Source organism: Chlorocebus sabaeus, chromosome 13, assembly GCF_047675955.1.
Source record: "Chlorocebus sabaeus isolate Y175 chromosome 13, mChlSab1.0.hap1, whole genome shotgun sequence".
NCBI lineage: Eukaryota > Metazoa > Chordata > Mammalia > Primates > Cercopithecidae > Chlorocebus > Chlorocebus sabaeus.
Genome location: NC_132916.1, coordinates 87,400,502 through 87,415,837, shown reverse-complemented (window position 1 = coordinate 87,415,837; position 15,336 = coordinate 87,400,502). Strand labels below are relative to the sequence as shown.

The following is a 15,336-nucleotide window of genomic DNA, read 5'->3' as shown; positions in this document are numbered from 1 at the left end:
ATCAACATGTCTGGAAAAAAAATGTTTGAGAGTAACATTCTGGAAAAAAAAAGATTAAAAGAAAAAAAAAAAAGAACATCAATCCATACTTGACTCTTCTATAAAGATTAACTCAAATGGACAATAAACCTAAATGTAAAACCTAACAGTATAAAACTTCTATCAGAATACATAGAGAAAAATCTTTGTGACTTTGGGTTAGGAAAATATTTCTTAGATACAACAACAAAAGCATGAGCCATGAAAGAAAAATAAACTGAACTTCATCAATACTAAGAACTGCTCTTTGAGGACACTGTTAAGAGATGAAAAGACAACCTACAGCTAGGAGTAAATAATTGCAAATCACAAATCTGATACAGGACTTATATCCAGAAGATACAAAAAATGTTCAAAACTCAGTAAGAGAACTAAAAACCCAATTTTAAAATAACAAGATTTGAAGACATACTTCACTAGAGAAGATTTGAACATATATTTGACCAGATTCAGATGGGAAAAATGTACATGAAAAGAATCTCAGTCATTACGGAAATGTAATACAACTACCACATGACCCAGCCATTCCCCTCCTAGATATTTACCCAAGAGAAAGAAAAGCATATGTCTATGCAAAACTTGTACACAAATGCTCATAGCAGCTTTATCTGTAACAGCCCCAAACTAGAAACAACCCAAATGCCCATCAGCAGGTGAAAGGATAATCAAACTTGCTATAGCCATAGAATGGAATACTACTAATGGCAAAAAAACACAATTACTTTTACACCAACCTGATACTTGGCAATAAAAAATAATAAACTAGTGATAAGTGCAATAATGTGGATGAATCTCAAAATAATTATGCTGAGTGAAAGAAGGCAAAAAAGAGAGAAAGTGAATATACACTATATGATTTCACTTATATAAAGCTCTAGAAAATGCAAATTAATCTATAATAACAAAAATCAGATTAGTGGTTGCTTGGAGACAACAAAAAAAAAAAAAAAAAAAAGGAAGGGCAGGAGGGGGAAATTTCAAAGGGGCACAGGGAAACTTTTTGAAGTGATTAATATGTTAATTATCTTGATGGCAGTTATGGTTTCACAACTGCAAGCATGTCATAATTTATCAAATTGTACAGTTTATTGTTTGTCAATCAGATCTCAATAAAGCTGTTAAAAACATTTTTGTTTTTCGAGGCAGTCTCACTCGGTCGCCCAGGCTGGAGTGCAGTGGTGTGATCATGTCTCACTACAACCTTGACCTCCCAGGTTCAGGGACTCCTCTAGCCTCAGCCTCCTGAGAAGCTGGGACAACTGCCATGCCATGCCCAGTTAATTTTTTTTTATTATTTTGTAGATATGAGGTTTCACTATGTTGCCCAGGCTGGTCTCGAACTCCTGGGCTCAAGCAATCTTCCAGCCCTGGCCCTCCCACCTTGGCCTCACAAAGCACTGGGACTGCAGGCATGAGCCATGTGCTTGACCTGTAAACATTTTTTTAATGGCAAAAGGGACGATCTCAAAGATTAATCTCTAAATGTACTCTTCTAAATTAATCACTGAACTATTTTGGTCAAAGTCATCTTTACTATGGCAAGAATATTAAAATAATCAATTCCTTTGAGAAGCTGAATGATTTCTTCAGCAGAAATACGCAGAAGCTAATGCAATTATCACTTCACATTCACTTTTTTTTTTTTTTTTTTTCCTGACACAGGGTCTCACTCTGTCACCCGGGCTAGAGTATAGTGGTGTTATCATGGCTCACTGCAGCCTCAAACTCCTGGGCTCAAGTGATCTTTCCACCTCAGCCTCCAGAGTAGCTGGGACTATAGGCACAGGCCACTAAACTTGGCTAATTACAAAAAAAAAATTTTTTTTGTAGAGACACGGTTCCCAACATAGTCTCAACATCCTGGGCTCAAGTGATCCACCTGTCTTGGCCTCCCGAAGTGCTGGGACCCAATATTTTTATATGTTGATGATTATTAGCAAGTTTTTGATGGATTCTAGATAAGAGAACATCCAGGAAAAGTACCCTGAAAATGAATAAACATACCTTGATTTGTGCAAAGGGTCTTTCATAACCTCCAACATACAGAAGGCCAACATTCTGAGGAAGTAACCTACAAAGAAAAAAAAGCATTATTTATAAAATACTCCTTATGAGTAAGGTTGTATAATTATCAAAATTTGAATAATAGATATAATATAGATACATTATAAAATACATTAGATGGATGCCGTGAGAAAAGTATTCTTGTCTTTCACACTATGAGATAGTAACCAGCAAATAAATAATTTTATATTTCAGAAAATAATGGGAGCCAAGTGTGGCTGTGTGTGCCTACAGTCCCAGATACTCGACAGACTGAAGCAGGAGGATTGCTTGACTCCAGGAGTCCAAGGTTGTAGTGTGCTATGACTGCACCTGTGAACAGCCATCCCCTTTAGTCTGGTCAATATAATGAGACCCCGTCTCAAATAATAATAATAAGTAAAATGTTGAGAATGAAAACTTAAATGTAGAACACTCTAACATATTAGTAATTCTAACAAAATTACAGAGGGTCCTTGAATAACACAAGTTTGAACAGCATGAGTCCACTTACACAGGGATCGTTTTTCAACAAAAGTTACACTGAGTGTGCCTGTCTCTCCTGCCTCCCCTTCCACCTCTTCCACCTCTTCTCCCTCTCCCACCACTGAGACAGCAAGACTAACCCCTCTTCCTCCTCCTTCTCAGCCAGCTCAACGTGAAGACGACAAGGATGAAGACGTGTATGATGATGTACCACCACTATGCAATGTACAGGAGATAATACAAACCTAAATACATCGGTACCAAAATGTAACAGGAAAACCTGACAAATACATAACCTTAACAAAAGGTACCCTCCACTAAGAGGTATAAGAGAGAAACTCACCATTAGAAAGTAGTGGAATAAAGGTATTTGCTATGAAGAGATCTGGAAAGGTTTGAATAGATGGGATTTGGGATTAGCCTCAAAGAGTGGGTAACACAAAGGGAAAAAAACATCCTGCGAAAAAGAAGATTTGAGACAAAGACAGCACAGGTATGGATGGAGTAAGGAATAATTTAGTTGGAGATGAGAACTCAAAAGAAGTTTAGAATTAACCATGAAGAATTTCAAATGGCATATACTTTATTTTGTAGGCAATATGGAGTCATATTAAAAGATGTACTTATTTCTTATAAAACAATAAACATGAAAATAAAAATCAAACCAAAGGTCTAATATAAAAAAATGGTAATGATTATGGTCTCTGCATTATCCCTTCTTTCTTATTCCCACAGTTCTAATATGTCCTCACTCTTAAATGCAATGAAACATTGAGAATGAAGAAATACTATCATTATAACTGTGCTTGTGGAGTATGTAGGGAACTAGTAGTGGTGTGGGGTATAGGAAGCACATAATTAAATATTCTTGCGTTTAACTGACCAAAATGTATATATATCTCATCTTTCTTTTATCACAAATCTTTACATAATGGACACTGTGAATAAATGGATACAACTTCAGTCTGAACATGATTATACATGAAGAAGAAAAAACAAATTGCCTATACTCCTTGCCCAGAGGAACTACGCACATCACTTCTCAAAGTCTCAACATTGAAAGTTAATGGCCTTTTAACTTAGCCCGCATCTCCAAGACAATCCTAAGTCAAAAGAACAAAGCTGGAGGCATCACGCTACCTGACTTCAAACTATACTACAAGGCTACAGTAACCAAAACAGCATGGTACTGGTACCAAAACAGAGATATAGACCAATGGAACAGAACAGAGTCCTCAGAAATAATACCACACATCTACAGCCATCTGATCTTTGACAAACCTGAGAGAAACAAGAAATGGGGAAAGGATTCCCTATTTAATAAATGGTGCTGGGAAAACTGGCTAGCCATAAGTAGAAAGCTGAAACTGGATCCTTTCCTTACACCTTATACGAAAATTAATTCAAGATGGATTAGAGACTTAAATGTTAGACCTAATACCATAAAAATCCTAGAGGAAAACCTAGGTAGTACCATTCAGGACATAGGCATGGGCAAAGACTTCATGTCTAAAACACCAAAAGCAACGGCAACAAAAGCCAAAATTGACAAATGGGATCTCATCAAACTAAAGAGCTTCTGCACAGCAAAAGAAACTACCATCAGAGTGAGCAGGCAACCTACAGAATGGGAGAAAATTTTTGCAATCTACTCATCTGACAAAGGGCTAATATCCAGAACCTACAAAGAACTCAAACAAATTTACAAGAAAAAAACAAACAACCCCATCCAAAAGTGGGCAAAGGATATGAACAGACATTTCTCAAAAGAAGACATTCATACAGCCAACAGACACATGAAAAAATGCTCATTGGCCGGGCGCGGTGGCTCAAGCCTGTAATCCCAGCACTTTGGGAGGCCGAGACGGGCGGATCACGAGGTCAGGAGATCGAGACCATCCTGGCTAACACGGTGAAACCCCGTCTCTACTAAAAATACAAAAAACTAGCCGGGCGAGGTGGCGGGCGCCTGTAGTCCCAGCTACTCGGGAGGCTGAGGCAGGAGAATGGCGTAAACCCGGGAGGTGGAGCTTGCAGTGAGCTGAGATCCGGCCACTGCACTCCAGCCCGGGCTACAGAGCAAGACTCCGTCTCAAAAAAAAAAAAAAAAAAAAAAAGAAAAAATGCTCATCATCACTGGCCATCAGAGAAATGCAAATCAAAACCACAATGAGATACCATCTCACACCAGTTAGAATGGCGATCATTAAAAAGTCAGGAAACAACAGGTGCTGGAGAGGATGTGGAGAAATAGGAACACTTTTACACTGTTGGTGGGATTGTAAACTAGTTCAACCATTATGGAAAACAGTATGGCGATTCCTCAAGGATCTAGAACTAGATGTACCATATGACCCAGCCATCCCATTACTGGGTATATACCCAAAGGATTATAAATTATGCTGCTATAAGGACACATGCACACGTATGTTTATTGCAGCACTATTCACAATAGCAAAGACTTGGAATCAACCCAAATGTCCATCAGTAACAGATTGGATTAAGAAAATGTGGCACATATACACCATGGAATACTATGCAGCCATAAAAAAGGATGAGTTTGTGTCCTTTGTAGGGACATGGATGCAGCTGGAAACCATCATTCTTAGCAAACTATCACAAGAACAGAAAACCAAACACCGCATGTTCTCACTCGTAGGTGGGAACTGAACAATGAGATCACTTGGACTCGGGAAGGGGAACATCACACACCGGGGCCTATCATGGGGAGGGGGGAGGGGGGAGGGATTGCATTGGGAGTTATACCTGATGTAAATGACGAGTTGATGGGTGCAGCACACCAACATGGCACAAGTATACATATGTAGCAAACCTGCACGTTGTGCACATGTACCCTACAACTTGAAGTTTAATAATAATAAATAAATTAAAAAAAAAAAAAAATGAACAAACAACAACAACAAAAAATAGATTTCTAATGATCTCTAGGATGGCTATAAATTCTATTGCATGAATCTCAGAATGGAACACTGTGTAGTATCTAGAGTCAAAACAAAAAACTAAACAACAATTGGAAACTCAAAACAATAAAAAACTTCTCGGCATGCCATATTGATATAATCACAGAAAATGAGAACACGAGATTATCATAATCATCTCTTTTAAATTCTGTTAGTGACTTCAAAACCCTACTTCAACAATTCCAGGATATACATTTATCTATAATTTAACTTCTCTGAAACTGAAATGCCTGTGATGCTAGGTGGTATCATAATAATAACCAGGTGACTGTTGTGAGGTAGTTGTGTGATTACCCTTCATTGACATGGTCTACTAAGACCATGAAAGCACAGTCTCATAGCAACTTAGATTCTAAGAAATAAGGTACATATTTAGTCTCCTGGGAATATCCCCTGTACCCTATGTTCTATAAGAGCCTATAGGCCGGGCGTGGTGGCTCATGCCTGTAATCCTAGCACTGTGGGAAGCCGAGGAGGGCGGATCACTTGAGGTCAGGAGTTTGAGACCAGCCTGACCAACGTGGAGAAACCCCGTCTCTACTAAAAATCCAAAAATTAGCTGGGCCTGGTGGCGCACGCTTGTAATCCCAGCTACTCAGGTGGCTGAGGTAGGAGAATTGCTTGAACTCAGGAGGCGGAAGTTGAAGTGAGCCGAGATCATGTCATTGCACTCTAGCCTGGGCAACAAGAGTGAAACTCTTATCTCAAAAAAAAAAATAAAATAAAAAATAAAGAGCCTATAAAGTATTAAAGGGTCACTAAGAGAATATTAATAGCTGCTAAACAAAATTCTGAATTAAGCCAACTTAGCAAAAACTTTCTTACATTTGGAATGTAAGTGATGACACTGTAATTTGAAACATACTGTTGATGGTTACAAACACAACTAAAGGCATTTGTTTAGTAGATTCAAATAGGAAACATAGGAAATGTCCCCTAATCTGAGAAATGGAGAATTTCTTAGCCCATCATTTGACAAATAAGAAATTAACCAACAAAATTTTAAATCTCTCCCAAATCATTGCTGGTATCATAAATTGAATGTTAGGTATATATAGCAGTAGTTTAATTTATTTCCTATATAAGAAATGTTCACAGAAAGCTTGATAAAACCTCCTTTAGCAGCAGGAATAGTCACTGTTCATACAAAAGATGCTAGAAAAGGAAAAGAATAAAAGCTGCCTGACATTTAAAAATCAGTATGCCTCTAAATTACTATCCATATGCATTTCAGGAAGCTTGCCAATATACTATTTAGTGTGTCCCTCCCTCCAACTTGCCTAATAACTACCTTTCCCTAAATAAGAAATTTCTTAAATATATCAGTTAGCACATATATATGTATGTATGTATATTTCACTTTTAAAAATTACTAGTCTTTCTTTTAACATGTGTCATAAAAGCCTGCTATGCATAAGAGCATACTTTGAGAACACAAATTCCCACTTTTAAAATGGATTTCTTTAAATATTTTTACCTTTCAAAATGTATTTTTGCAAATTGTATACGTAATTATTGTCAAGTAATATGTACCACTTCATCATGCAGGGTGCTTATGTACAATATAGCAATCACACATCTTTAAATCCCCACAGTAAAGCATTAATTCAGCACTAATAAACACATTTATACGTATATTTAAAAATAGAAGCCCTGACTTATGTGGTACCAGGTAATTGTTTAGCCCTTAAGTTAGGTGAACATTAGCATAACCTTTATACAAATGCTAACAACTCTGAGATATTTGTTTGCAACTAAATGCTTCTATACCGTGGCTACCAAAGAGGATGTTTTGGAAAGTAGCAATAAAGAGACACTGTTGGACAAAAACAATCTATTACAGCTTTAGAAGTTAAGAATAGGCAAGACTAATATCTATTTTTCTTTCAATTTTCCAAACACAAACACTAACCAATATCTATTCTGAAAGCCCCAAAATTGTTTCCAGAAAAGTTTCCCATAAAAGAAAGTAAAACTTGTCAGGTAATAGAATAAATATTTAAAAGAACTTCATTCACCCAATACCGATGATACATCAAACACAGAAAACCTGCTTTAAAAGTAAATTGAGTCTGTAATTATTTCAAATTACAAGTTTAAAGGGGGCAAGAGATTCTTTCTAAAAATAAGCTAAATAACTCAAAATTAACTGTTCTATGTACAAGCCATAACTATAGTACCCATTATCAGATATATTTTTAAATTGCAAAAAAATACCTTGAAACAACTTATAGCACCTTGAATACTGACTTACATAAAATTCCACTGTTTAGCAAGTTATCCAAAGACCAGATCACATCCAATACATCTACTATTAGAAAACAAACAACCAAACAAAGAGAAAGCAAATACACTTAATATAGGATCAATAGTGCCATCTTGAACTTAAGAAAATGCATATTATTGATAAGGTCTACATTATTCTTAGAATCTTCCAGTGGTATGTAAATTTAAAAAGTGTATTCCACAAAGCAAATTTTTTTTTCCTTTTTTAAAAATTTCCAACTTTTATTTTAAGTTCAGGGTATGTGTGCAGGATGTGCAAGTTTGTTACATCGGTAAACATGTGCCGTGATGTTTTGCTGCAAAGACCATCCCATCACTCAGGTATTAAACCCAGCATCCACTAGCTATTCTCCCTGATACTCTCCTTCCTCCCACATAAAGCAAATTTTGAACAAATAAAGTAATGCAGATCATAGCCTCAGAACATAATTCAGCTAGAAATCAATAACATAAAAGTAACCAGAAAAATCCTCATGTCTGTAAAGACAGAAGTACGCTTAAAAATAACCCATAGGTCAGAGGTAAAATCATAATTGAAATTACGAAACATCTTCAACTGAATAGCAAAGTAATAATATATCAAAACTTGTAGGTTGCAGGTAAAACCAACTTATAAAGAAATTTATAATCCAAAACATATATATGAAAAAGAAGAAATGTTTTACAGAAATTGATGAGTTAAGTATCCATCTCCAGAAATTAGAAAAATAACAGTAAATGAAACCCAACAAAAATAGAAGCAAAGAGGTAACAATTAGCAGAAATTCACGAAATAGAAAACACACTGGAGAGGATCAAAAACACTAAAAACTGTTCCTTCTAAGATAATAATTGAACTGATTCTGAATGAAGTTGACAAAGAAAACACACAAATAATCAGTAGTACAAATAAAACAGCCTAAATTTAGTAATTAATAGGAGGATATTATAAATACTTTTATTCCATCAAGTTTCAAAAGCCAGAATAAACTCCTAGAAAAATATAACGCACTAAAACTGACACAAGAAAAAAATAGAAAATCTTAGTTGTCTCACCATAAACAATTTTAAATTACTCCACAAAGAAAGTAAAAGGTCTAGCAAATTCACCAGCAACTTCTACCAAAATTAATTCTAATTATATACAAATTTTTGCAGAAAATAGAAAAGAATATTTCCCCATTCATTTTATAAAGTTAGCATAACTTTGACATGGACACAAAATGCAATGTGGATTAAGAGAGAATAAGAAAACAAGCCACAGACTGGGAAATAAATATCTTCCAAAGACACATGTGAACAATAAGTTTCATCCAAAATATACAACAAACTATTAAAATTTAACAGTAAGAAAATAAACAAGTTCGCTTGGCACAGTGGCTCATGCCTGTAATCCCAGCACTTTGGGAGGACAAGATGGGAGGATCACTTGAGGCCAGGAGTTCCAGACCAGCCTGGGCAACACGGCAAGACTCCATTTCTACAAAAAGTATAAAAATTAGCTGGGCACAGTGGCATGTGTCTGTAGTCCTAGCTACTCGGGAAGCTGATGCAGGACGATCTCATGAGTTCAGGAGTTAAAGGTTACAGTGAGCCATGAACACACCACTGCACTCCAGCCTGAGTGACAGCAAGACCCCGTCTCTAAAAACAAAAATGTAGAAAAAGAAAAAATAAATAAATAATCTGATTTAAAAATGGTCAAAAGACTGGAACAGACATCTCACAAAAGAAGATATGCAGATAGCAAGTGGTTATATATGTAAAGATGTTCAGTCTCATATGTCATTAGGGAAATATAAACTGAGGTAACAGTAAGATACCATAATACACCTACGAGAATGGCCAAAATCCAGGACACTGACACCACCCCGGCAAGGATGTGGAGCAACAGGAACTCGCAAGCATTGCTAGTGGGAATGCAAAATAGTATAGCCCCTTTGGAAGACAGTTTAGTGGTTTCTTACAAAACTGAATATACCCTTACCACATGACCCAGTAATCACATTCCTTGGTATTTACTCAAAATAAATTGAAAATTTATGTCCATACAAAAAACCTGCACATGGGTGGTTATAGCAGCTTTATTCATTATTGCCAAAACTTGGAAGCAACCAAGATGTCCTTAAACAGGTGAAAATAAATGACGGTACATACAGACAATGGAATATTATTCAATGTCAAAAATAAATGAGCTATCAAAGCCATGAAAAGACATGGAGGAAATTAAAAGTATAAGAAGTCAATCTTAAAAGCCTACAAATTATATGATCCAACTATATGATATTCTGAGAAAGGCAAAAGGATTTTTTGAAGGCAGTGAAGCCATTCTGTATGATACTATAATGCTAGATATGTCATTATACATTTGTCAAAACACCACCAAGAGTAAACCTCAATGCAAACTATATAGACTTTAGTGATAATTACATGGCAACATAGGTTCATCAATTCTAATAAATTAGCACTCCGATGCAGAGTACTGATAGTGTGGGAGGGCCACGCATGTGCGGGGCAGGTGATATATGAGAACTCTCTATACTTTCTGCTCAATTGTTGCTATGAACCTAAAACTGCTCTAAAAGATAAAGTCTATTTAAAGAAAGAAATGAACTATGAAGCTACAGAAAGACACGGAAGAAATCTAAATGAATATCGCTAAGTGAACGAAACCAATCTAAAATCACTACATACTATGATTCTAGCTATATGACATTCGGAAGAGGCAAAACCATAGTGGCAAGATCAGTGATTGCCAGGAGATCGGGGGAGGGAAAAAGGAATAAATAGGTGTTGCACAGGAAATTTTCAGAGCAGAATACTAGTCTGTATGATACTGTAATGGTTGATATCATCTGTACATTATGAATCTGTCCAAATCCATAGAACTATGAAACACAGCTAAACCCAATGGAAACTATGGACTTTAGTCAATAATACAACCGATTTGTTCATCAGTTGTAACAAATGCACCACACTAGTACAAAATGATAAGGGAAATTGTATGCCAAAAGAGAAAGGGTTAGGAAATCTCTGCACTTTCTGTTTAATTTTCCATAAATGTGGAAAAAGACCTATAAAAATAAGTCATAAATTTTTTTAAACAAATGCAATGTTGACAGTATAAGAAAGGAAACTTACAGGCCAACTGCAGAGAGAAGCAGGGAGAAGAGGGAGGAAGAGGAGGGAAAAGGAGGAAAGAGAGAAGGGGAAAGGGAAGAAAAAAGAAGCAAAGAAAACCATCAAACTGGGTTTATTCTAAAAATCATTTAATATTAAATAACTCACCATTGTAATTACCTGAGGAACAGGATGGGGGGAAAGACCGTATTGTTATAATGGCAGAAAAGGTATTTGAAAAAAACTAAACACCCTTGTATAAGTACTCTTAAATAAGGAAGAGAAGCTAACTTTTTCAATTTTATCTAAATGATCTAAGTAAATAAATAAATCAAACCCTACAGGAAACACACTTAATGAGGAAATTTTTAAATTTTAGATTGAGAAGAATGCAAAAACACCTTCTATCACCATTTTTGTTTAACAATGTACTAGAGGGCCTAGCCAGTGTATTAGGCAAGGAAAAACATGATCTAAGGTTTAGAGGGAAAAAAGCTCACAGTATTCATAAACATAATATATATACATATGTATTCCCCCCAAAATGCAGAAAAATTATTAGGATTAATCAGTGAATTTATAGTAAGATTCCTGGATACTAGATCCATTAGAGAAAGATAGCAGTTGTATTAACATGCAGTTAAAAAATGAAACTATGGATGATCCAATTCAAAAATATTTTTAATCTAGGAATAAAACAAAAGAAGTGAAAGACCTTAATAAAAGTACCAAACATTATTGCAAGAAATTTAAGAAAACCTAAGTAAATGAAAGAATACAACATGTTCATAGATAGGAAATCACAACACTGTTACCACATAAAATGTTCACAACCTGATCTATATATTAAATGCAATCTAAAGACTCCTGACAGAATTTGTATGAGAAACTTCATAAGCTCATTCAAACATATATGAGGAAAAGCAAAAGAACAAAAATATTAAAAATTATCCTAAAGAAGAACAAAGCAGGAGGACTAACTTACTAGATATCAAGACTTCTTCTCATACTTTAGCAGTAACGAAAATGGGATTGACGTAGGGACAAACAAGTACGTCAGTAGAATAGAACAGAGAACCTACAAACGGTCCTACACATAGGCACTGAATTTATAACAGAGGTGGCACTGCAGAGCAGAAGTGAAAGGATAATCTTTCTAATAAATAGTGCAGGGATAACTGGCTATCCACACAGACGAAAATATGCCATACAGGATATACTGGTATATCTGACTACATTAAAATTTACATTTTAATTTACATTTATCAAGAGATAGGCTAAGATCCAAACTTCGCACAAGTCACAAGAATAAACTCCAAATGGATTGGGCGTCTAAGTACAAAAAAAGGAGAAACCTTACAAATATTAAAAGAAAACCTGAGTGAATTCCTCTTCAACCTTAATATAACAAGGAAATAAGAGAAAATATTGGTAAATCATACTATATAAATTTTTTAAAATGGCATGGCAAAAAAACACCAAAAACAAAGTCAAAAGATAACTGACAAACTGGAAGAAAATATCTGTAACATATACCACAGAAAAGGGACTACTAACTTTAATATATAAATAACTCTTAAACATTGAGAAGAAATGGGAAAAACACATTAAAAACATAATTTAAAAAATATAAAACATGGACATTAGGCATATGTAAAAATATTCAAACTCACTTGTAACTAGAAAAATGCAAATTAAAACAACACTGTGATACCATTCCCACTTACCAGACTGGCAAAATTAAAATGTGTGGACAACACATTCTGCTGGCCAGGCTGTGGAAAACACTCTCATATACTACTATTGGAAATGCAAACTAGTATAACCCGTCTGGAGGGAAATTTGGCAAAACTACACATGCACGTAGCTTTTGACCTAGTAATCTTCCTTCTGACAATGTCCTTGAAGATGTACCCCCCAAAACTAAAAAATACATATGCACAAGGCTATTTACTGCAGCACCGTTTGCAGTTGCAAAATGTTAAGGACAACCCAAATGCTCAGACATGGCAGAGTGGTTAAATAAGTTATGGTTAAATCCACATAATGGAATAATATGCAGCTGTAAAAGATGAGGACAATCTCTACTTACCAATAGGAAATGATTTCCGGGATATATTTACTGCTTTAAGAGAAAAAAAAGAAGGCGCAAGAGAGGATATATAGTACGCTATCCTTTGGTAAAGAAAAAGTATAAAACATTCATGTATCTGTTCCTTTGTGCAAAAGAATTACAGGAAGGCTAAAACAGAAACTAAAGAGACTGGTTTCCCATGAGGGATAGGTGCAAACAGGTAGAAATCATGGGAGAATACAAATAGGGCAGCAGGATAGGTGAAGACTGACATATCTATAAGAGTATCTTTTTATATAGTTAGGACTTAGAACCATTACAATGTTTCATATACCAAACAATCAATTAAAATCAATCACTATGTTGAGAGAACCTAAAAAGGAATGAAAATAATTACATTTACAAATGAATAATACACATTAAAGGTGATGGGGATGAAAGGAGCTAATTTAAGTAACTTCAGAAAACAGTATTTTGACTATATTTTGCAAGGCTACAGACAAAAAGAACTGCAGACAAACACCGTACTTGAGTCAGTAAACTTGTTTCTCATATGGGTACTGGTTAGTAATTATGAAAATATATACTAGGATTTAACAAACAAATATATCATGAATAATGAGATGCAGGTTTCTCACTGTACAAAGAGTTACAAATAAGAAAAGGAGAAAAGACAGAATTAACATTTTGATGTTGGATAAGGACCATCAGTAAGTCCTCAAGCCTTTTAATATACTGACAGATGGAAGAAGAAATAAATATAAATATACATGTTGCTGCTTGTTAGTATATGATACATTCCTAGCTCTGTCAACAGAGAGGGCTTAAAATGACACCCAGAAGCAACGATCACACCTAGGATTAGATTTTTATTTCTAACTATCATTCACCAATAAAAAAAACCAGGGCTCCTTAGAGAAACAGCTAATTCCTAGGTGAAGGAAAGAAAACAGAAGATTCTGGAACATCTTATGGTATAGAAAGTAAGGAAGTACTGAAAAATGATGGAATGCATGTCAAAAAGACACAGAAGCCAACTTGAAAGAGCTCCCAGTGGTCAAATCAAAATCAAAACACTGAAATAAAGTTATAGTATTGGATTATAACCCATAAAATAAAATACAGCTCTGACCCTTGAATAACATGGGTTTGAACCACGTAGGTCCGCTTATACGCAGATTTCTTCTACCCCTGTCCTCACTGAGACAGCAAGCACCCCTCCTCTTCCTCAGCCTCACAATATAAACATGACAAGGATGAAGACTTTTAGGATGATCTACTCATGTCTAATGAATAGCATATTTCTTTTTTTTTTTTTTTAAATTATTATTATACTTTAAGTTCTAGGGTACATGTGCATAACCTGCAGGTTTGTTACATATGTATACTTGTGTCATGTTGCTGTGCTGCACCCATCAACTCGTCAGCACCCATCAACTTGTCATTTACATCAGGTATAACTCCCAGTGCAATCCCTCCCCCTTCCCCCCCTCCCCTCTCCCCGTAATAGGCCCTGGTGTGTGATGTTCCCCTTCCCGAGTCCAAGTGATCTCATTGTTCAGTTCCCCCCTATGAGTGAGAACATGCGGTGTTTGGTTTTCTGTTCTTGTGATAGTTTGCTAAGAATGATGGTTTCCAGCTGCATCCATGTCCCTACAAAGGACACAAACTCATCCTTTTTTATGGCTGCATAGTATTCCATGGTGTATATGTGCCACATTTTCTTAATCCAATCTGTCACTGATGGACATTTGGGTTGATTCCAAGTCTTTTCTAGAGTGAATAGTGCCGCAATAAACATACGTGTGCATGTGTCTTTATAGCAGCATGATTTATAATCCTTTGGGTATATACCCAGTAATGGGATGGCTGGGTCATATGGTACATCTAGTTCTAGATCCTTGAGGAATCGCCATACTGTTTTTCATAATGGTTGAACTAGTTTACAATCCCACCAACAGTGTAAAAGTGTTCCTATTTCTCCACATCCTCTCCAGCACCTGTTGTTTCCGGACTTTTTAATGATTGCCATTCTAACTGGTGTGAGATGGTATCTCATTTTGGTTTTGATTTGCATTTCTCTGATGGCAAGTGATGATGATGTAATCCCCAGTGTTGGAGGAGGCGCCTGGTGGGAGATGACCAGCTCATGGGAGTGGATTTCCCCCTTGCTGTTCTCATGATACTGAATGAGTTCTCAGGAGACATGGTTGTTTAAAAGTATGTAGCACCTCCCCCTTTGCTCTCTCTTCCTCCTGCTCTGGCCATGTAAGATGTGCCTCCTTCTTGTTTGCCTTCCACCATGATTGTCAGTTTTCTGAGGCCTCC

The 15,336-nt window shown here is 36.0% G+C and overlaps 1 protein-coding gene across 2 annotated transcripts in view; it reads right to left on the bottom strand.

Annotated features, from left to right (window-relative positions):
- Window positions 1-15,336, bottom strand: part of RNGTT (RNA guanylyltransferase and 5'-phosphatase) — a 338,317-nt gene that overhangs the window by 54,285 nt on the left and 268,696 nt on the right. For both annotated transcript variants that reach the window (XM_008006573.3, XM_008006574.3), the window contains one exon: window positions 2,044-2,110. In XM_008006573.3, coding sequence (XP_008004764.1) covers window positions 2,044-2,110 — 67 coding nt within the window. The remainder of the gene's footprint in view (window positions 1-2,043; window positions 2,111-15,336) is intronic.